The 24,906-nt window shown below is 32.9% G+C and overlaps 1 protein-coding gene and 4 non-coding genes across 6 annotated transcripts in view; 2 read left to right on the forward strand and 3 right to left on the reverse strand.

Moving 5' to 3' along the window:
- Positions 1-330: 330 nt before the first annotated feature.
- Trnam-cau lies at positions 331-402 on the reverse strand. Its single transcript has one exon. It is a non-coding gene; the product is annotated as a tRNA-Met (tRNA).
- A 69-nt stretch (positions 403-471) lies between these two features.
- Trnam-cau lies at positions 472-543 on the reverse strand. Its single transcript has one exon. It is a non-coding gene; the product is annotated as a tRNA-Met (tRNA).
- A 69-nt stretch (positions 544-612) lies between these two features.
- Positions 613-684, reverse strand: Trnam-cau. The gene has a single exon. It is a non-coding gene; the product is annotated as a tRNA-Met (tRNA).
- An 8,420-nt stretch (positions 685-9,104) lies between these two features.
- On the forward strand, positions 9,105-9,176 carry Trnaa-cgc. The gene has a single exon. It is a non-coding gene; the product is annotated as a tRNA-Ala (tRNA).
- A 7,861-nt stretch (positions 9,177-17,037) lies between these two features.
- The window catches only part of LOC123713265, a 35,958-nt gene continuing 28,089 nt past the window's right edge, over positions 17,038-24,906 (forward strand). For both annotated transcript variants that reach the window (XM_045666865.1, XM_045666873.1), the window contains exon 1: positions 17,038-17,395. In XM_045666865.1, coding sequence (XP_045522821.1) covers positions 17,234-17,395 — 162 coding nt within the window. In that variant the 5' untranslated portion in view covers positions 17,038-17,233. The remainder of the gene's footprint in view (positions 17,396-24,906) is intronic.

The raw sequence follows: 24,906 nt of genomic DNA on the forward strand, positions 1-24,906 counted from the left end.
GATGTGTATTATAGTTAGTAATAGTTGTCCCATAATAAGGGAATAAAGTAAGATACATATATTGCGTAACCGTACATACATACTTATCCGTTTTGACTTTGTATTTCCTAATTGTCATAACTATATTACGTTATAATTATTATATATCCTTTGAATAAAATGAGACTATAATGGACGTTGTAGAGAATTATATATTTTACCAGAGCGTAGTTACGATCCACGGGTTGTGCGCCCAGCACGCTTCCACTACGCCACTCTGCTTATATAGAACCTAGTCAAAGAGCAAGGCACAATTTTATAGAACTTTTCATAAGAGTAATAAAATTAATGTAGCAGAGCATGGTTTCGATCCACGGACCTCTGGGTTATGGGCCCAGCACGCTTCCACTGCGCCACTCTGCTTATATAGAACCTAGTCAAAGAGCAAGGCACAATTTTATAGAACTTTTCATAAGAGTAATAAAATTAATGTAGCAGAGCATGGTTTCGATCCACGGACCTCTGGGTTATGGGCCCAGCACGCTTCCACTGCGCCACTCTGCTTATGTAGAACCTAGTCAAAGAGCAAGGTACAATTTTATAGAACTTTTCATAAGAGTAATAAAATTAATATAGCAGAGCATGGTTTCGATCCACGGACCTCTGGGTTATGGGCCCAGCACGCTTCCACTGCGCCACTCTGCTTATATAGAACCTAGTCAAAGAGCAAGACACAGTTTTATAGAACTTTTCATTAGAGTAATAAAATGACAATAGCAGAGCGTGGTGGCCATCCATGGACCTGTGAGTTATGGGTCCAGCTTAGACTTGTATTTTTAGACGCTTAGACTAAAAATACAAGAAAAACAAATCTTATCAATACAAACAATGTTTAAACACTTAAATCTTTCGGACGTTCATCGTAAGCCTCCAGTATGAGTTAAAATAATTATATATCTGACCGTTTGTTTAGCGATATGCGAGACCAATAACGTAAAATTCTTATTAAGCCATCAAATTCGATTCGTGCTCAGTTCTTGCGACCTTTTTTGAGGATCCTTTAGTTTAATATTTTTAATTGCTCGCTGGTTTCGACTTTTAGCTGTTATTTTTTGTTTGGAATGTTTTTATACTGATGTTTTACCGCCAACATTTCTATAACTGTTCATGTTTCGACGCTATATCAAGTCTTGAGTGTTAGCATAGTTTTTGAGCGGTACAGTTTGAGGTCGTGTATTCTTATCAGTTTCAAAACTAACACGGAAAAGTCTTCGTGAAGAAACGTTAGGGTAGGAATATAGTTTATTCCCATTATATTTAGTTAACCATTTTACATAAAAGTACCTAAACGTACAATGAATGTATGGGCTGATCAATTTAAAAAAGCATTGGTAAGCACCTATGCGGTCTAACTGATATATGTAACTGTTGAGCGAATAGGTATTTTTAAATAAAAAAATATACGTAAAAACTAAAATTTATTTTAATAAATAAGTGTAATTTTTTTATTATTTTTTGTAAAATTTAATTAATTGTAACTTATACTATACAAAATTCCTTATATACGTGGTACATAAATAAATGTAGATATAATATTGGTATATTCATTATTTTCTACAACTTTAACAGAAAACGTAAGGAGACAGGAGCTCAAACAGAGAAAATCTGTAAAATAAGATTTTATCTGTTATCCGTTTTAATATCAAAAAACTCTCTATATATATTTAAATACATTTATAAGTAAAACTTCGTAAAGCGCAATATCTATAAATTTCGTAACGCAACTCCGTCATAAAAAAACAACCAAACTTTATGGTACTCAAAGATCAAACGAATGTTCTCTGGTTTTGAAATCGTTCTAATAAGGTTTTTTCGAAATACGATACCGGATAAACGAATGCGCTAATTATAAGTATTAGTAAGACAAAGAGCTGCGAGGTTTATCTTTCTTATTAGTGTCCGCTTTGAATACTGTGAGAAAGTTTTGGGTTTTGAAAGTGAATTTATTAATTCAAATGTCTTCTTGACCTAATGTTTAGAAAAACAATCAATCATTTTTTTAAATAATAAATTCGAGTAGTTATCACAGCCCGGTATTGCGTGCTTTAGCTAGTGATTATAGGTCCGAAATCCTAATTTAATATAAGACAATATTACGAAATACTATTGTCATGTAATAAAAATAGATATGAAAAATTCTAGTAATTCTTATCGTATCATGCCAGTAGTGTTACCATCTATGTGCGGGATTCTCAACCGTAATTAACTATATTCGAATCCTGGATGTGAATTAGTTTATATATCTGTGCAATGGATACTACTTCATACTACTATAAATCGTAATGAAACTAATACCAATGGCCATGCCAAACCAATGATATAAGACAGACCTAAAAATGTATGTGTCAAGCATTGTTATGTCTCTTACTTGCTTATAAAAACTACAAAGTTCTAAAGTTCAGAAAGAAGGCTAAGCGCAAACTCTCATTCTGGATGACGAAATCCTATACATTTTTAACATACCGGAGTCAGTGCTTATTCTGGCTGAAGTGAACAAGTGCTTTAGCGCTGTTTTATATATAAAAACATACTGTTCAAATCATTTTACACTAGATAACTTTATGTAATTAAATAGTAAGAAAAAACTTAATCGAATAACGAATTCAGTTTTTATAGATTACCGCGCGGTCACCAGCGCTATAAATCTACGGATTAAACTAACCTAGCGAGATTGCAATCGTCTACGTATCGATAATTGTGCCGATATCGATGTCCTAGAACCGAAGAATCCACCAGAAGATTTAAAACTAAATTGAATCGGTTTAGAAAGTAACGAGTTTTCCTATTAACTATAATCGTATATATTGCTATTGTGAAATCCATTTCTATCATTTGCTTTTTGCAGAACACATACATTGATAGTTGATATTACCTTTACAAATATTTACGGAAAAAGTATGAATCTATTGAAATCAGACCAACATCTATAAATGAATATAGTGTGTATAGTCTGTAGTAGATAATATGTAATAATAAACGAGGTTTATTTCAGATACTTTACATTTAAATACATTTATATTTCTATCATTTTTAATCCTAGATATCTGTGTGTCGCTTTTAGGCAAATACCTCCTCCAAATCGTAACCAGATCTATATGTCTGCACTGTGCCACTCTTTGCCATGTACCTGCTGTTTGCCTAATCTGGTCCACCTTCTAAATTGTCTTCCACTTTTGCGTTTATTGTACCATGGGCATTAGTTTAATACTTTGTTGCTCCACTGTTCTGTTGCTCTATGTGCCCCGCCCACTTAAGTTTATTTATTTACATTGTGACATCTGCTACCTTAGTATATAGCGTATGCTATATGCCACTGTCCCTCACAGGCACATGACAGGGGTCATTCGTTCTTAATTTATTTAGTTTTTTTTTGCATTCTTTCGTTGTTTATAATCCATGTACATCCATAGATGATCATTATTTGTCTATATAAACTGGTAAGGAATGTGGCATCTCTGCAACCCAATAATTGAAGACATATGGCATAAGAGGCTGATGTACTATAAAGTAATGGATCAATAAAACATGTATGCCTTTTTCACCTAGGTAAAGGAGCCTAAAATGGAGTCATATAGCATGTATGATAAAAACTATCAATACATGAGAACGTAATAAGAATAAGGGTCAATGAACGTTAATGTGTTTATTAAAAAAATACTTCGACTCCTGCACAGTGCAAAATGAGGATTGTCGTAAAATATTTCTCGTCTCCGAAAGCCTCGTAAATTCAATTGGCATATTGAAATAAATGGCTTGTAATCTTATACCCAAACAGGCGGAAAACAACCGAATAAGCAATATCAAATTACTATACAAAATCATTCTTTGCTCTTTTTCGGGGCCTGTCAAACGATTTCTTTGTAAATGTAGTGTTTTAATACGATGGAAAATACTAGACAACGTCCTGGTAAAAGTAGACTGGATAAATTATTAAACAAAAAATCTTTACAATAGTCCCAAACGAGTCCAAGGGGCAGATTGAACTCATTTTAAGAGAAAGGATTATTCATAAATATAACTGTCCGATTTTTTCACTTTAATGTATTTATTATGCCTTAATATCCCAGCATAAACATAACAGGAAGAGACGAAAGAGTACTCCAGTTAAAACGCTATGTTTGACTGAATACTTTTATTAATAACGGTTACATTATATTTTAAAGTGGGTTTATTTTTTAGAAAAGTGTGCGTTCGTCTACGTAAATCGATTATGTTTGCGTCCATACTGTATATTAATACCATATTTTGTTCGCGCTAGAAGTTAATACCTATTAGACAATTTCAAAAAAATAGACGTTTTATTTAAATTAAAAATATATATATATTTGTGTTAACATACTTAATTTTTTTTTCAATGAAGTTCATAAAAGAGAGTGCGACTTCACAATGGCTAATAAGTAATATTGTGTTGACTTAATTTTCTATAATACTATTGAATAGCTAAGGTAATAATGTTCATTAACAGATTTAGTGTTATACATATAATGTTTTGACACAATGTTCGTATGTCCGAGAAACGTATATTAAACATTATTAAAAGAGTTGCTTTTTCTTCAGCATTTATTTACTATAGCAATACGTAAATATAGGAAATACGAAATATGTTTTTAAACCATCAAAGACACGTTAATCCACACTAAACTTGTTTGTACTCGTAAATCATCTCGTTTTTTTGTAACGAACTAATCAATTTGTATGGCTTAATTAAAATTATTCAACAAAAAACATTTTGAGTAAAGAAGTCGGTAACCATTAGTCTCACTAATTACGAAATTTTACAACCACAATTTAATTTTATTACTATTAGAAAATATTCTATACGGCAACCGATCGTAAAGAAATTATTACGATTCGTAATTTCAACTAATAAAAGTTGAAAGTAGAGTTAAACTGAAAATTATGTTGTAAAACGTTTGTAGACAATGGCGAAGTTTATTGTAATTGCACAGAAACTTGGAATAAATAATTGTGTTGGAATTAACTACCCCTGTTTTAACTGAGGAAGTGAAGTGTGTCAAGTAGTATATTATGTAGGATAATATTAGGTCCTTACATATGAAATTGGCGTTTTGTCGTACTGGCCACTTTGACCTCAAATATCTCCTCTTTGGTTAGGAATTTCAAATTCAAATTTGTACAGCTATTTACTCATGTATTTGTGCTTCTATGACCGTCATTCATTTGTCTTTTCTTCTGTTTTTTTTCTGTTTGCGTCACTCATTTTACAAAATGGAAAACTTAAAGTATCGCATTATTTACGAGTACGAGTTCCGCCGTGGCACTAGTGCTGCGGAAACGACTCGAAGGGTGAATGATGTGTGTGGCGGTCATGTTGCAAAAGAAAACACAGTTCGTTTTTGGTTCCAACGTTTTCGTTCTGGAAATTTCGACCTGCAGAACAAGCCCCGTGGACGGCCTGAGACCCAAGTTGATAATGAAGTATTGAAGGCTATTGTGGAAGCGGATCCATCGCAAACCACGTCCGAGTTAGCTGCAGGCTGCGGTGTTAGTGATTGAAGCAAATTGGGAAGATTAAAAAGCTTGAACGGTGGGTACCTCACGAATTGACTGAAGCAAACCGGCAAACGCGCGTCGACTGCTGCGTTACATTACTGAACCGGCACAATAATGAAGGTATTTTAAACCGAATCGTTACCTGTGATGAAAAATGGATTCTTTACGATAATCGGAAGCGCTCAGCACAATGGTTGGATCCTGGCCAACCAGCCAAATCCTGCCCCAAGCGAAAATTAACCCCAAAAAAGTTACTTGTAAGCGTTTGGTGGACTAGTGCCGGTATTGTTCATTGTAGTTTTCTCAAATCTGGCCAGACTATTACGGCTGATGTCTATTGTCAGCAATTGCAAACCATCATGGAAAAGCTAGCGGCTAAACAACCTAGGCTGGTCAATCACTCCATGCCACTGCTTTTACTTGCATCACTTCACGACAACGCTAAAGCACACACTGCACAACAGACGGCTACCAAATTAGAAGAGCTTCAATTGGAATGTCTAAGATATCCTCCGTACTCCCCTGGCCTTCCTCCAACAGGTAACCTTTTTTTTCTAAATTTGGACAACTTCTTGCAAGGGAAAAAATTTAACCCTGATGGGGCAGTCCAAATCGCCTTCACAGATTTTATTGATTCCCGTCCGACTGGTTTTTTTAGTAAAGGGATCAATAAACTACCTATGAGATGGCAAAAGTGCATAGAAAACAATGGTTCATACTTTGATTAATTAAATATATTATATTTAAAAATATTCCACTTTTTGTTCCTCCCATACAAAACGCCAATTTCATATGTAAGGACCTAATACATAACATAGTCTAAGTAAAGCGCTATCCACAGGCTGACTTCACTATATAAAACAAAGAGACATAAATAAAAAACAGATATGCATTTTCCTTACTACGGAAATTAAAACTGAATAAATTTTTAGAATGTGAGATTCAACCCGTTTCACCTTGATGTTTGGCGTTCCACGACAGCGCTTTACAATACCAGCTGCCATTCTAGATAGTTCCAAACCGTTACGACTTGGGGTTGACTTGACTACGGTGCCTTCAAGAGAAGAGCGAACTACATTAAAAGCCGCAAACCATACTGCTTAAATCGCACTTGCAAACCTCCTGATGTTGCAAGTATCCGTAGCCAGCGGGAAACAGAACTCTAAGTGATCTGCTCGTTTGTCTAAAGTCCAGCAAGAACATGAAACAATTTCATAAATAGACAGTCTAACATAAAATAATTGCGTACAGTTACAATTTGCAAATTTAAATCAAGTCAAATTAAAATTAATTTATTCGTATTGGTATGTTAGGTACATATAAACGTCAATATTAAATTGCTTTCACAAAAATGTGGTGTAAAATTACAAGATAAGCAACGAGAGCTTAATATGAGAGACGCGATCCAAATCTATGAATGACGCTTATTAACCAGTATCAGTATTAAATATTTAAATAAAACACTGAAAATCTTTGAATACTGGGCGTTCCGACAATGAGGACGTCAGTGACTGCCCTTTGAGCTGTCAGCCTCTTGAAGGAAGCAGGGCAATTATATTGAAAATGCTATCTTAAAAAATAATGGTCTTGAGTCAAGTGACATAAGGATCTTATTAGCACTTCATAAGTACTTAGCTATATAAATAAGGCTATATACATGTCTGACATCCTTTTCATTCAAAGTGTATACCCGTCCCTTTGATTCGCTTAAGCTTGGCGAAGCCGAAATATCAAATTTGACAATTCACTGTGGAGATTTGTTGAAATCTACTTGGTTTTTGTTAGCCTATACGTAAGGTCACTAGAGACTTATTAAAATTCTAAGAAAAATACATTTATATCATAGAAAACGATAAAAATATGTACCTTAGGTAGCTTTCATTTGCAAGTAATATTAAATTCAACTCAAAGGAGTTGAGGTCAAATGTGAATGAAAAATGAGGTTGTCTATTCTTTGATCTAGAAATTATGAAGTGTTTTGGACATTCCAAAAGACACCAGGCACCACTACACCTCATGCCCCATAACCCAATGGAGGTTTAACAGTACTTTATAGAAAACAAGGAATGTTCTTGTAGCTTATACGTAAATGGATTACTGAATCCGACAAAATGTAAGGCGTCAGATACCTTAGAAGAGCTTGCTTGTGATTGGTCGATTCGTAGGAGGTAGGGAAAGTTATAAAACCATTATCAAATTACTACGCCCAAACGGATCGTGTGACTAATCGGCATTAATATTTTAATTAAATTAGTCATAATTCCAATAAATACATATAAAAGAATTGAAAGCGGTGTGTGAATACGATAAATAATTTGAGCGTCTACAAAACTGGGTTGAGCAGTTGTTTTGAATTTTTTATATCCAACTATCAAAAAATATGGAAAATGGGAAGTATCTCTTTGCTCCATACAAACTATTTTCATATTTCTTACTTTGAATCTAAGAAGCCAGAGCTGTTAAATTATTTCACTTAATTTAATGAATTTCTCTGGTGTATTAAAGTGTTTGTTTCGGTTTAAACATTAAAACTAAATTAGCAAATGAAATTACTTGAGACCTGTTATGCATTTGGAGTGCCTTAGAGTGTTACCATAAAGAAAAATAAAAAAAGGTTATTTTGTAATAGCAACCACATATTTTTGTGTGAAAATAGCAACACTGTACGGGTATAGTTAACCCTAATGTAACTCCCTAATAGAAATAATGTATTGTATTTTTACATATGGGTGTTAGAGTATTCGACGTGTTTCTATTTCGAACCTTTGAAATACATCGTTAGTAGTAATAAACTATGAAAATTTATAGGAAATCACGGACCACGTCTGCGTCTGCCATTTTGTATACGAGCTGTCAAAAACTGTCATAAACTAAAGACGCTTTACTCAACTATAGCTCACTTCAAGTGCTGTGTACTGAGGAATGTCTACTATACAAGAAAATCGTTAAAACGTGAACCCGAGCGAGTCGATAAGTTGTAGTATATTGGATTAAAATCTGAACAATAGGACTTTTTCTGAGGCGAATTGGAAAATTACGGTGATTTAGGTCGAGTCTATTGCAGTTACAATTTAATGAAGTTCTTTTTTACGGATATTATCTTTACGATGCGTTGAATGATATGAACTAATAACAATTAACAACATAAATCTTTTCGTTACACTGTTTTGACATACCTTTTTTAAAACAATATTGTTAATAAAGGCAACAATAATTTTCTTAAAAAAAATTATAACACTACAAAAATTTAAAGATTTGGCCACATAAAGATTGTCAAGCACTAAGACTATCAAGTAGTTACACTATAAACCTTTTGTCTCTTTTGTGTAAACTCTTTTGTGTGTTTTATTTTGAGCTTTTCCTCCGTTCCCTATAAATAAAAGCGTAATCAAATATTTATACATAAGTAAATATGCGTTTTTACGGCAGACTTTTATTATTGCAGACATTACGTAGGTACCTAACATTGCATCCTACTTTATTGTACGATATTTTTTATATAAAATGATCCTCCATTTAGTACGATGCTTATTTTCGAACAGTTTAGCATGGGGGGTGTAACTCAGTGGTAGAGTGTCTGCTTCGCATGCTGAAAGTCCTGGGTTCAAATCCCAGCACCTCCACTATGTATGTTTCTGTGATTCTTATTGAAGTTTTATGTTTTCATTTGCATCTTTATATTTCTTTGACGCGGTAATAATATTGTTGAATACTAAATAATCTTTTTAACCGACTTCAAAAAAGTAGATACAATTTATCGAGTTTTTTACTAAAATAACAATAAAGGTGTTTTAACACATTCTACGCAATATTATATTCGCTAAGTAAAAGAAAATATTTAGACGTGTGTTGCTAGGACATTAGATTACAATAGTGGCATTTTATTGAAATTAATACAGATTTATCCCCGTAAACTCTTTTTTAGTTGGAAGAGAGGTTATAATAATTAAAATACCCAACAATCTATGTGAGTTCATAAATTTCGTTTGAGAGATCTGTTTCCTCAGTTCTTCTAATAAAATATATAATTAACACATCGCAAAGTTGAATTGATAAGAAAATTTTACTCCCCATAAAGGCATGGTTTTGCTTACATGCGAATAGTCAAGAAAGGAGTCTTTCGACCGTTAAATTTACGACTTGTTGAAGAAAGCCTTGCTTCCGCTCGAGATCTCTTTTATAATTTATTGTGATGCTTTTCTTATATATAATATACATACTAAGTTGTTTTGTTTATTTCAAATAGAAGTCATAAATTGTAGTATGAAAGAACATGTAAAAAGTAGCCGTATATCAAAAGATTGAGCAGTGTTGGCCTAGTGGCTTCAGCGTGCGATTCTCATCCCTGAGGTCGTAGGTTCGATCCCCGACTGTGCACAAATGGATTTTCTTTCTATGTGCGCATTTAACATAAGCTCGAACGGTGTAGGAAAACATCGTGGGGAAACCAGCTTGCCTTGGACCCAAAAAGTCGACGGCGTGCGTCAGGGACAGAAGGCTGATCACCTACTTGCCAATTCGATTAATAAATAATCATGAAACAGATACAAAAATCTGAGGCCCAGACTTAAAAAAGGTTGTATAATTGATTATTATTATATTAAAAGATTAATAATTCGCTTTGTACATATTTAAACATTTTAAGATTTCCTTCTTTGGTTTCAGAGAGCAAGATCCTTGCTTCCGGCTGTGCACCAATTTGTCTAAGCAAGTGGCATAGGAGTGCGTCAGGCATAGAAGGCTGATCACCTGCCTATTAGAAATAACATTATCACGAAACAGATACAAAATCTGAAGTGTCCAATATTAATTTTAAGTCCTACAAAAAATGGTGACTTTACATAGTCATATAACATATATAAACCTATATAAATGGACTATCGATGACCATCTAATCCACTAAAGAAACAAACTGTTCAACTTTTCAATATTATTGATATTTATGGTATAGATTTTAGTTGTCATAATTTTTTATATTGATTGCAGAATGCATACATTTGGGGTTACGCTGCCATGAATCTCATAATATAGGCATTACACGTCAGCCATAATCATGCGGTCATGTCCAATCTTTTCGGATGGGGCCCATGTTCACGTTGTGTAAAATTTATGGAAATTGCATCTCCACAACGAGTTCGTCAGGGGGTGAATTTTCTAGAAAATAAAAGGCCGTTTCATAAAAATGAGTTGCTATTACGACCACGGTTTTATATGTAGAAAAACACACCGACTACAAACAAAAAATATTTTTTTATAGATAGAATGTAGGTAGGTATGGTAAAGATAAAACCTAAATATGACTTTTCGAGTCATTAATATTTGTTTATAATTGTAAATTATAGAGAAATATTAACGTAAAACTTAATTTTGAAGGATATAAGTTTTTATTGTGAAATTCGCTTTTAGCTTTTTGTAGCTTACACAAAAAGTTAGACACAAGGCGTTTCTATTTCCTTGCAATTTCAATTAATGTTTTGAACAAGACCCTATGTACAATGGCTACATTTTCCGTGTCGGTCAAACTTTGCAAGAAACTAAGTTCTAATCAAAGTAACGTCTCTATCAGCTCCTTTGAGGCCACAAACTCTTTTCACAAAGACGAACTTTGGAAGTTTGAAAGTTGAAACACGTTTTTCTTAGGGTTAATTTTCATGGTTGTGAGCTTTGCTCTTTGCCATGACTTTCTTTGTAATTTATTTATAATACCACATCTTGTACATGTCATTGCGGATATTAAACTGTATGTATAAGGTTAAAGGTTGGTGGACTCAATTTCTGCACTTAGACTCTTACTAGGTCCGTTGTGCGTAAATTGTATGTATAATAAACAGTGTATTATACTCACGTGAGCATCATTTAAAAGACAATTATATTATAACGGACGCGAACAAATGCAGAATACCGTTGGGACATTTTGAAATTCAGCTTAAATTGCCACAAATCTGTGAAAATTTAAGGCGATGTAAACTTTCTTGAAAGCTAAGCTTTGGCATTCTTATTATATATCATTATTTCAGTGCTTGATGCATTCATATTTTTTTCTCTATCTGATGTCCATTGATATAGCAGCACATGGACACTTGGACACACACTATCAGAAGTATTGTAAGTGAGTTTCTGACGACTAAATTTCAATGGACTTTAAGCATTAGTATCTATACAATACTCATATTTAAAATTAAAAGCATATTTTCAAATCGTTTATAACTCACGCCGATGGCAGAGTTTAGGTATTATAAAATTACATAATCAATTTACTACTGATATTTCTTAATTAGCAAGTCTATTTTGTTTTCTAACCAATACAATTGTGATGACGCTCGAGAACACATGAAGAAATGTTTTTTTTATTCTTAGTCAAATAAAATACCAATTTCTCAGTTTTTGCAAAATCGTTACTGCCCTTAAAACACTTTAGAAATTACTATACAGTATTTGCGAATTGTTCTTAGAAAGTACGAAAGTAATTTTTATTATGTTTTTGTGCAAACTAAAAAAGGTTATTGTGTTAAGGTTTTAAAAAACTAGTAGCTAAGGCATTTTTTGCAAATAGTTTTGACAGCTTTTTTCAAACGCATTGTTATATAGGTCGCTAGAAAATGAAAAGAATATTGGACTGTAAATTGTTATTCTGCGTAAAATACTAATGGCACTTTTTTAAGAATAACTGTATCATATCAATAAAATAGTCGTGCTTTTAACGACTAAGTAGGTAGTACATTTTGGTATAATGACAGTTTATTCATAAAATACAAATGATGTACATGGACATTTTAACTCTTTTGTCTCATTCTGTCAAATTGTATTTTCGCTTTGAGGAAAAGTGACAGATATTAAGTTTAGACTGTGAGAGTCGTATTTCACATACATTTATTTCTACTATATTTTGTTATTTTTAAATAAATATTTTTATGAGAAGATTTTACCATATCATATCGTATTATTATTATTTGTAAGGAATCAATCGATCATATAGACATTTCAATAAACGGGAAACTCTCTAGGAAAAGCGGAAAATGTTATAATACCCAGTATCAGTTTTTAATCTTGAGATTAGTTCAGGATGTCTCTCCACTCAAACGTTTGTGCTCCGAGTGAAATAAAAATGCTGAGACTGAAGGAATAAGAAAAGTATGCATTATTTTGATGACGATTTTGGACACGAATGTATGGAGTTGTAAATTTATATGTCTCATATTTTAAAAACAAATAATATCTTAAAATACTTAACGGATTTTGACCTGATTTTATTCTTAACTCGAACTCGTGTATTCGAGTCCTTAAAGGCGTACTGGTTGACAATACATTAGAAAATTATTGCCATATTAACGACATCTATTTTTATTTAACACGTTAAGTGAATCATATACAAAATTCTCGTTTAAGATATGAATGATATTAATAACAAAATAAAAATTTGCCTTGTATCCACATACACAAATCTTATAATAGATTGTTAAAGTATATATAAAGTTTTCAAGTTTAAAAAAAATAATTTAATAAATGAAAACAACTTTTACATGTCAATAAAAATTGACAAGATATTTGGATTATCTTGTTAATAATACATTGATATTGTTCCCTTAAATAAAGGCGATGCACATCTGTGAACCAAGTTAGGCTAATAAAATTGGATCTCGACATGGCTTTTAGTGCTGGACAACGTAGATGGACAGCAGGCAAGGAACACTGTTGGCTTCAGCGTATGACTCTTGTCCCTGGGGTTGTAGGTTGTGACCCTGGTTAAGCAATGGACTTCGGTGCATAGACGGGAAACATCATGACCTGTTTATCTTAGACTGGAAAAGTTGATGGTGTGAGTTTGGTACAGAAGGCTGAGAGGCTATTAGAAAAAACTAATGGTCACAAAACAGATACAGACATTTGTAGGCCATTGGTTTTTTTGAAGCAATATTATACTATTCCAACACTTTTAAACTTACATAAGACAATAATAATACATCCTTTTTATCCTAATTCTATTTTTTGGTAGTTTTACAAATATTTTTGAAGTAAACTCTCCAGACATGTCTTACAATGTAGAGAGTACAGTAATAATGGAATAGATTAAATTTATTAAAGCACTAAAGCGCAAACAAGTTCGAAGGTGGAGTGTTCTCTTGGAATGATACCAACTTCTACTAATTTAGTTAATGAATCGAAATTTATGAGGCAAGCTGCAGTTTGTAAGGTGCCGTTACAAAACTGATAAAATTGAATTTTGTAATAGGCTAACAGTAGGAAAATTGTTATTGAAATCTTTATATAACATGACATTAAAAAAACTTAGAAGAATGTAATGAAGTAGGTAATTGTAAATTCGCCCGCGTAGATTCGTGTTCCAAAATTTTGCCCCCCAAAAATTCAGTTTTTTATATATATTTTCTTTGGATTTCCCCACCTTATATACAGTATCTCCGAGAACCACATTTTCGTATATTTTAACGTATCTGTATATATTTATTTTTATATACGGGGGCAAACGGGCGGGACTCTTTTGATGTTCAGTAATGGATACTCACATTGCCAGAAGGCCCGTAGATGCGTTTCCAGCCTTTTAAAAATCGGAACGCTCTTTTCATCAACGACTCATAGTTGAATCGGTTCGGAAATACTTTAGTGGGCAGCGGGGTTTGATGGTGGTGCGCTGCCTTAAAAAACGCTCGCGCGAAAAGTTGTGTAACAACGGACGTCCGATGATGAAACTGAGTTGCAGACTGTATTAATCCTAACAACTCTAAACTCTTTGTTACGTATAATTTATTCAGTGAGCTTTCGAAGCCATCCTTTGGAAAGTCGGAATGTACCATCTCTTTAGTTGTATTGTTGCAACGATTTGATCTTTTTGTTAAGTTATAATGGGAAGCTATGCCCTTTTCCATGATTATTTGTTGACCAGTGACAAATACCTGTTACAAAATATTCACTGTTACAATAGAAATTGTTTATATATAAAATTCTTCTTCCAATGAAATTGTTAAGCTTTGATTATCTAGTCCTAGATTGTCAACGTTATACAATCCATTGTTTGTTACATTCGGATTGAGCAAGAATATTGTTCTTGTTACAAAGCTAATTAGAGATTTTACTTGTCCCGGGACCACGGACAGCTTAGGGGCAAATGCTGTACAACTTAACCATGCCAACAACGTACTGACTTGAAAATTGCACTGTCTGAGCGTTATGTACTCCACGTATTACGTGGTTATTTTGCGTAATGAATCTGCATTGTAGAGGATGAAATCAGGTTGATTTGAATACAGAAACTACGTTATACTAAACAAGACAGAAGTTGATATTCGTACCATTTTTGGTTCCATTGACCTCACAACACCAGAAACAAACAATTTTTTTATTATAATCTATGTTGCAGCCGGAGATGGAAGTTTTACTTAGCCATGACGCCAGTGGGACGACGATTCATTAGCTTCATTTTTCGGCATATTTATATTCATTTGATATAGGCTATTTGAACCAAACGTTCATACAATAATAATACTAAAAAAAATCATCTACCAACAATTATTTTTTATGAGATCTGATGCTAAGTGATAAGTGATAAAAACCTATAAATAGATACACTGAAAGCTCGCGTATGCGTTGCTGGTACTTATATATACGTATTCGCTTTCTAAATATCAGCGGGACTTATTTACTATAAGAAATAGTTTTATTAACAGTTCTTATATTTTGTATAGCACAACCTTGGCCCTTACCCCATTTTACGATATCGTAAACCTTTCGACATTTCGTACAATTGCGGATTGTCACTAGTAGCCTATAAACCAGGCAATAAACTAGATTGTTTAAACGAAGAACAAAACTATGTCATCCAGGGTTTATTGCTGTACATGTCAATACAATTTTTATCATGAAATTGTCGGTTATATGTACCAAAATTAATTGAAATCGGGAAAATTATTTCTAGCCCACGTAGAGAAGTTTTCTATTAAAATAAAGCCCATTTATTTCCAAACTGTTTCAAACAAACAATCAATTGTTGAATATACAGGTTAGAGTTGTTATATACTTTTTTATTGTTACTCGTAATACTAAGTTCCTTTAGTGTCATTTATCGGAACCCCTTTACTGGTAAAGTCCTGCTCAAGCTTCTTCCAAATTACCTTACCAATGTCTTTCTTTCTCCATTCGCTTACTACTAACGCTTATATATCTTCTATCTATCTATTTTTTACCTGTCATATATACGTTTGAAGTAAAATATATGTCGTTTTATCAATGTTGTCTAAAAAATTCTCGTAACACACATGCGGGCAGACATTTATTAGTTTTAATTTTTCATTATAGGCCAGGTGCATACCACAACACAAGGAAAACAATTATTTTATTGATAATAAAATTCAGAGTTAAAATACACATAAAATTAATTTGATAAAGTTCTTTATGATTATATAAAGCAGTCTAGTTTTCTGTTGGACATGATTAATATCTTATGCATGAATGATCACAAATTAAGTGTCCGTTTTAATTAGGCAAACACTTAAAAAGGTCAATAGTTATCTTCCAAATCTATTCGTCTCAAATGACGAGCAAAAAATAGGATATAGAATATCAAACATCGAGGTGGGTCCGGTTGTCAACGTATAAATTTACGCCAAAAAGTAGTAGTGCAATGTTTTAAGAGAATCATATGTATTGTTTTCATTAATATTTGTGACATATTTGTTTAATAATAAAAGCTAGTTATATAAAGTTTGTAGCCCATATAAATTATAAACGATACACTGCTTTTAATCCTATAAAACAGTATTTTATTTATATAAGAATTGTGCAGGTCGTCTAGACAAAGTCTGCAAGGAGCTGGGAGATTAAAGACAGTGGGATGAATAGAAACAGCCTAGAAAAAAAGAAAAATCTTGTGACGTGGAAAAGCTTGTGTACTGTCACGTTCACTGTACTCTTATTTAATCCTTTTGGTTTTGTCTACAGTCCTTTACTCGAAAATACTGGACTAAAGATAATGACTATTGTGTGGAAATGTTCGTATTTTACTTGGAGATTTAAAGCCGTGTTTCATTTTGTCCCCGACTTGATACAACTCTTTACAAATTAATAAAACATCAAAATAGTATTCATGCGGCAGCCATTAATATTATTAATATGGCGCGACCATAAACTTGAACAAACGAGAGAGGCGGGATACTTTTTACCGCCCGAGCTCCCATAAAGCTCGAGCCCTGAATTAGCCTCTTTGTCACCCCTATTGAACAACCCTAAATTTCTACCATCTTTGTCTACTATCCGCTAAACTGCATCAAGGAAAAACAACCGAGATAAAACGAGATGGAATAAAATATATGCACTATAGAGAGGACAGAGAAAACGCTATAGCTAGTACAACGTATACTCTGTAGTGTGAGTGAGAGAGATCCCTCGTGTGGAAGAGAGAGAGAAAAATTAACTAGCGAGTGAGGGGGGAAGCTTCCTCATGCAGCCGCGGGGTGGTTAGTCCGCTTTCGAACGCGGTGCGGAGTGCGTTACTTTAGTAAGCGAGTGTCGCGAGTTTAAGTTAGATATTTTCAGTGCGTTTTCGTATTTTTATTTCACGTTTATTTCACTCATTAGATTTTTATCAAATTATGCAATTGTACTGTTAACTTACAACGCGAGTTTTGCATAGAGACGTTATTATGACAATATTATTTGGATTACTGTGTTTATGATAAGGATTTTTGAAAAATCGGGAATACCAAAGAAAATGTGTGCCAAAATGTTATTTAGTTTTTCCTTGTTTTCTGTTCTGTCATGGATTGTGGTAGCTGAAGAGGAAGTATCTTCTCCCCTGAGAGTAGCACAATGTCGTGCAACGTGCTTGCAAAAGGTAAGTTTAGATATGACCATATACTGAAAACACTGCTTTGCAATAAATCAGTTGAAAAATACTTTTTAATACACGTTGTGCATATTACACAATCGAAGAAACACAAACACTAGACATCATTACTACTTTGTACAGATATTAAAGTTCCACCCTCTTCGCAAAATTTGAAAATCCACAAAAACGGTTAGTTATCGCAACCATTTCTTATCATTATTATTTTTGTATCATTATTATATTCCATTATTGGGAACATTGAATTCAGTTGCAATCAATCAAGTTAGGTTATCAATGTCTTGGTTCCCGACGGACGGGTTGTCTGTAATTTAATGCAGTAAATTATGGTTTTCAATACTGTAGCATTGCAAATTGATAGACTCATGGTAGATTGAAAATAAATAAGTATAAGGTACCGTTATAATTATAAATTTCTGAGGATAGCTCTTAGCAACGATCTATCTTGTAACTATCGGAAAAATTGTGTAAATTAAATGTAGTAGTTATTGGCATTGTTTTTGACCGACTTCATTATGTTGTATAAAACTATTCCGAAACGGCGTGACTGCTTTTTATGAAATAATTTGTGTATATTTGGTAGGTCTGAGAATTGTCCCCATATTTTTTTAGTTCTTGGACAGAATTCTTAATGTGAGACCATAAACTTAGTCACTTATAGTATCTTTAGAACTAAAAAATACTATAGAAATGTTTCCTTAAAAATACATAAAATGAGAAACGATAATTATGTAACTTACTGTTTAAAAATCAAATATATTATTTAATATAATTTTTTTTGTGCTAATACAGATGGTTTAGTCGACTATAGTAAAATTAGAGAAGAAAATGCATGAAAAATTAAATTAAATTTCTCTGATACACAGAGTTTTGATAGTATTACAAAAGCTGACTATCTTTAATACATTTAGTGTAACGCGCTGTCATACATACGCATTGACCTAAAACCTTATCAAAATACACACATTAAGTGGTCACATCTTCAGGATTTGTACACGCATATTTTATTTATAAAAGGCGTAGTCACCAGTTAAAGGTTTGTTATCATGCAACAGAATTTAATGAATATTATTTATCATTGCTCAATAGATATGTTAACCAGTATTTGAGCGTTTCGATTTACTAACAGGTTGATTAATTATACTTAAACCAGCTTTGCTGCCTTGATTTAGGACTAAGATATAGATTTACCATTAATTTAAACGGCGACTTATTATGTAAACTATTCTAACATATTTTAAATTCGAAATATGTAATTGTATCATGCCAATGTAACTTACAATTAATATAGATATATCACTATCTAAGGAGTGATAAGAATAAAACATTCAAAAGCTATTTGAGGCATATAGAAAATGTATTAATAGTTCTAGAGTTTTCTAGAAAAAAATGACCACAAGACACACCACAACAATGACCATACGGTGTTCTATTGAGCTAATTTAATAAAAAGAACAATTTAGTAAAATTTGAAGAATATATATCATACCAATCGGATATGAAATAATATCGAATTACAGAAATTATATTATATTACGTAGGTACCTTCATCAACTGCATACCAGAATTTTACAGCCAAACCTTTAATAAGTCGTAAAAATGCTATTAAAACTTAAACATGAACTTTAGCTCAGAAACAATGAGTCTAGACGACAAACAAAAGGTCCACTGTTATTGACGAAATAATTCAAGAAAAGGCTTTTAAAAAAGGAGTTGGGAGTTTGATTTCAATGGCACATAAAGTATCGGCTATCGGGACGTAAATTAGAAGCATATAAATTAACAAACTTGACCTTTTCTTAGATTAGTAGTTAGACCTTTTCTTTGTATACTTATATTGTTCGTTTTTATTGGTTTTGTTCAACAAGTTTGTTGTTTATTAATAAGCAGGTGAGTATTTCCAAAAAAGTGAAATCAAAATCAACATAAAAAGCGCAAAACGCCTATGGTGTAATTACATCAACATTCGTATGAAACAGAAATATCTACTTCAACTGTGATTCTTAAATCTAGATGGCGCTTTCTTACCCAAAGGCGGCGCGGAATTTTTTGCATGTACTAACAATATATTCAATACACAAATGATCCATATCAAACTATTCAAAAATTGACATCTGCTTTTAATCCTGAATCCACTTTTTGCATTTTTCCTTTTAGCCTTCTTTTTTGAGTCTACCTGCTTGGGACACAATGGCGTTAGGTTTTTTACTTTATTTGTGAAGGGATGTGCGTGATGTATCCAAGGGCGGAAGGATAGGTAGTTAGCCTTTGTTCTGATATGATCTTTAAAATGGGCCAATTATCTAAAAAAAATCTCCGTGTGGGTTGGCGTCTAACAAGGGAATTTGTTGCTAACCAAATTGTTTCGTTTCTTTTGCTTTAATTTTTGAAACTTAAAAATATTACTTTTGGCCATAATAGTATATTTTAACTAATAAAGTAGTAATATTCTTAACTTACAAATATGTAAACTTAAATAAATTTAAAAAGTGAAATTAATAATAAAAATTTATACCTATTCATACATGTTTTTTTTAAATTAAGGTTCCCTTTACTCATACCAATAAAAATACATCAATAATTTTGTATAAAGTGCAAGTTCAAGTAGTTTTGGAATTTTAAAAAAGTGGGCATCCATTTTATAGCAACCGTATGCCATAATGCAATTTACAGTTTATTTCTCGGAATTATGTTTTTTACTACAACAAAAATAACGAAACTGATGTATTACATGTACTGGTATTTGTAATTTTGCTGAAATGCTCGTGTTGCTTTGAAAACGTTTAAAATTCACTGAACATGCCCAACTGAGATGTCATTATCATGCACTGGTCGCCTTTTTGTGACGTCTTTAAAAATGTCCGTACTTTTTTAACGTTTTTGTTCGTGCCTCCATAGCTGTGGGGACGCGTGATGAATTTTAAGATGCCTTCTAAGTAGTAAGATAATATTTAGTCTAAAATGACTTGTCATGTTAACTTTCTGTCAAAAATTCAATGGCAAGTTTTGAGAGATGGATTGTGTAAGAGTATTGCATGAACCTCTTAAATATTGAAATTAACACGGCATTAAAATTTAATGTTTTGTTAAAACCACATAAAAGGTATACATTTTTTACGTTTATACGGGTAAACAATTATGAAGATTTCATCAAGACATTCCTTCAGCTTTAGTAGATAAAGTGTAGCTATCAAATTTCAGTTATGCAAAAGCAATCGACCTGAAAAACATCGTCTCGCCTTGAGAATTGTAAAAAGTGCTCATAAAACCTGGTGATCTCAAACAATCCCGATTAAAAATTTAGGAGCGCACCGACATCCTGCGATATACTTTTTTGGTCCCTTTTTTCGCTTTAAGTTTTCTACTTTATTACCTTTAACGTATAAAATGTATGTTTGACTATTGACATTTACCCTGGAAGCTTTGGATCTGTGGGAGTTTGGACTTATACACAGCGTAATTCTATTTTAGAAAGAGAAAAATTATAAACCGGGCTATTTTGGTAGTTTTAATATTTTAATTATTTTGCAGTAAATCTTAATAGATATTTATCAATAAAATAAAACAAAAATACTTTATTTGACTCAAAAAACATTACATTTTGTACTTACATTCGAAAGCCTGTAAATATAGAATAGGCAACAAAACGTTGAGATACAATATTCATTTTGGTTAACCTTATACATAATATATAGATACATACATAGAAGTACTATGAGCGTCTGCTAGCTAAGCTAATCTTAAACGCTAGTTCCTTCCGGTGTCATTACGAATTTGATAAGGTTGTTTGTCATTAGATGATTTAATTGTAATTACTTAGTGAAATCAAAAAAAAAAATCTAGAAATATTACTATTAATATTCATTGCTACGTAGTAATAATATCTGTGGCTTGCATGATAATAATTGGAGAGGTTATGTCTTCAACTCCCATAGAAAAATAATGCATTTGTCTGATCTTCTATAAAAACGATCAAAATAACACGAACTCTGTCTGCACCTATCTACAGTAACTTTTCATTGCATACCATAATTGTTTAATTAAATACTAAATTGACATCAAACGCTGTATATAACTCTATCTAGACATTTATATCACTTTGTTCTCCGTGTAGGAAACCAACATATCGGAAACCAAACGGCTTAAAGGTATGGCAAAAACTGGCCAGCTCTCTCTGATCCCAAAACAATCCCGATTAGAAATTTAGTATCGTTCCGGCATCCGAGCAACTCAGAGCATTATTATTTCATCGTTTCGTATAATCAAATTTTGTTCAGAAATTTCGGATGCACGTCCTCTGGGCTCTTAAAAAAAATGAAAATGACCTTCGTTTTTTGTCCATTTGTTGTCGTTTTTGTTACGATTGAGTTCATTTGGAAGTAGCTATGCTTACTGAATTAAATTGCCCTCGCTTTGAGGATACTTTTTGATTGTTTCACAGCCGTTGAAATTTTTAATAGTATAATTGGGTCTGATAGAGAAGTTTTATGTTTTTTCATTTCCTTTTATGATCTATTTGCGCTCGAAACCGGAAACAGTCGACATTGATGGGATCACTTGAGTGAAAAGGATTCATCGATAGACAGGTATAAGACTGCCGGTTAACTTTTAATCTTTTAATCTCAGTTTTAACAGACTTCAATGAAGGCGGGTCATAGTTGTTTATAAACCTAAACAATTGTTTCTTGCCAAGTACATACGTATTATTAAAATAAATATCCTTTATTTTATTAACTTACTCCATCTTAAAAATTTCAGGTAACATTTTCGAGGAAACATATAAAATCTAGGCGAAGGCGATAAAATTATGTAAGTTCATAATTTATGAAAAAGGCAAGTGTAAGGTGTCTCATGAAGGGTGGCTTATCCACAGTCGTAATAGAGCCGTAGAGGACCAGACGATTAATGATTCATGACCCTCGTAGTGTCATCAATATTATTCTGTTTGTATCTCGCGTTTGGCCCACCCTCGCCAGCGCCCTGTTCATACATAAATAAACGCGACACGTCGTCTTCTCTGATTACATCGCACCGAAGTAGTGAGAAATAGTGTAGTGTGCTGTGTCTTTTGTTCAATATATTCCCAAGACGCCGAATGAATAGTTAACACTATATGCTCAGTGCATGTTTACGGTTTCGGATTTCTCCTAAAGATCTAAGATAACGGAGGTGATGGAATTTATTTGTCTCGTGGTAGTAAGCTGATGTTACAATCCGCTTATGAAGTCGATTTATATCGACTATTCAATTTCCATGCCTATGAATAATTCTGTACTTTACGGCTTAAAATTCGAATTTGGAATAGTTTCATTTAAATTTATAATCAGGCGAATTTTCGAAATTTTCAAATTGAAAATACCCTAATTATATGTGATCTCATAAATATGTTAAACTTAAAATGCATATAATTAAATACATCTCTTTTACGTCTCCCCGTTTGACCTCTTTTTAGACATTCAGCTCTCTTCTGAAACAGCTGCAAATGAGCTGATATTTTTCACTAAATACCTCCAATACATTCACCAGTTGGTGCCTTAACAAGTCGGCACTATGTGACAGTAAAAGAAACACATCGTTACTGGGAATTACATGACGTACCGTTGGTTAAAACTTGATGTAGTGTGTATTGTCACGCAATTCGACGATAAAGCTCACTTTAAGCCTGTGCCACAGAAAAAGCTTTTTATACTCCTCATTAAAAACGAATTAAACATTGAATTAAAAAGAAATTACTTTTGAATCAAAGCTCCTTTCGCAGACAAAAATGTTTGTATAAATTTTGATTTTCATTAATTAAGATTAAGAATTTTGCCATAAAACAACAGTTTTTGGGTGCGTGGTACTGTATACAGTATACCCATGAGATATATCTCAATAGTTCTACCTTAGACCTAAGAATAATTACCATATAAAAAATAATCTAAATAAATAATTATTCGATATTAAATTTAAATTTTGAAAAGTGCATGCTGTCATTACACATATCAAGAAAATATCGTGCCCTGAAGTGATATAGAGTCCTTAATAAAACCGTGACTGGATTCCAATACAATCTGGGCTTGATAAGTCACCTAATTATCTGTAAGAAACACGATTTGAATTATTGTTTGTTAGCGTGTCTCTTACGCATGTAAAAAAATAAGATATGTTCCGATTGTTCAGAAGCACCTATATGTCCCCGTGTATACTTTATAACTTTCTTGTTGAATATTAATACATAGTTTCGTCTTAAATACATATAAACTAATAAAATATTAAATATTTTACAACAGTTAAATAACGCCAATCAGTGTTGGCCTATTGGCTTCAGCGGGCGGTTCTTATTTCTAAGGTCGTAGGTTCGGTTCCAGGCTATGCATCAATGGACTTTCTTTCTTTGCATTTAAGATTCGTTCAAACGGTGAAGGAAACTCCACGAGGAAACCGGCTTGCCTTAGACCTAAAAACAGCATGTGTCGGGCACCGGAGGATGATCACTTGCCTATTGGACAGACAAATCATGAAACAGATCTGAAATGATAGGCCCAGACCTAAAAAGGCTTTAATGATATATTTGAAACGACACAATGAATGACTGACTGTTACACGGTTAAAAAATTGTTGCTAAATACTATACCTTCTTAATTTCTCCCAATTATTTTAAATTCAGTTGATAAATATATATATATACCTTTATTTTACCACAGCAATTAATACTGTCCCCAGCCGAACAAATATGGTTAAAAGAAACAGACCAACTTGGAGTTTAAACTTGTCCTGATAAATGACGTGTCCGCTACTGGTACAGCGATTCGCTTTTAATCCTCCTTCCATTGTGTTCCTGTCCAATTTTTGACATAACCGTTTTCTTACACCTACGTACTTATTAATGATCACAACTTATCTCTCACGATCAATCGCTAGCGTCTTTCATGGGACGTAAAAAGCTACGAATGATGTCGTTTTAAAGAACTAATTTTAAGATACACATTTTGTACGCTGGAAATGCAATCAAAATGCGATTTTTTAATCAGGTATCAGGGTCAATATCAGAAATATCATTTGTAGTAAGTTGGGTTAGTTTTAAATTACTTATTAGTCTTAAGTTCTAGTCTACTAGATCGTAATGATACATTGTGTCTTTGGGTATGTTCAAGTATACGTAAGCACTATAGGGTTTGGGTCTTTGATTTTCTTATTTAGCGATGACGTCAACTTTAATTATTTACTTGCTTATAAATATTACCCTCACATTGTCTCTGCTTGACGAAATGCATTTAAGAGGTCTCCTATAAAATTAATACGTTTATGTACTATTATTTTTGAGAGCTTTGCTTACTTTTGCTGACAAGAAGAGGTTGGGGGGAAGGGGGGATTTTGCTAATACTTGAACGGCCCCATTGTTCTGAGACAATTTATAATAAAAAGATATTATACTTCTATGATGAAAGCGAATTTAATTTAGGATGTTCATGTTTTCCTTAATCGCCCAAATAATATTAATTCCGCAATAGAAAGCA

Source organism: Pieris brassicae, chromosome 1 (assembly GCF_905147105.1).
Source record: "Pieris brassicae chromosome 1, ilPieBrab1.1, whole genome shotgun sequence".
In the NCBI taxonomy this organism is placed as follows: Eukaryota; Metazoa; Arthropoda; class Insecta; order Lepidoptera; family Pieridae; genus Pieris; species Pieris brassicae.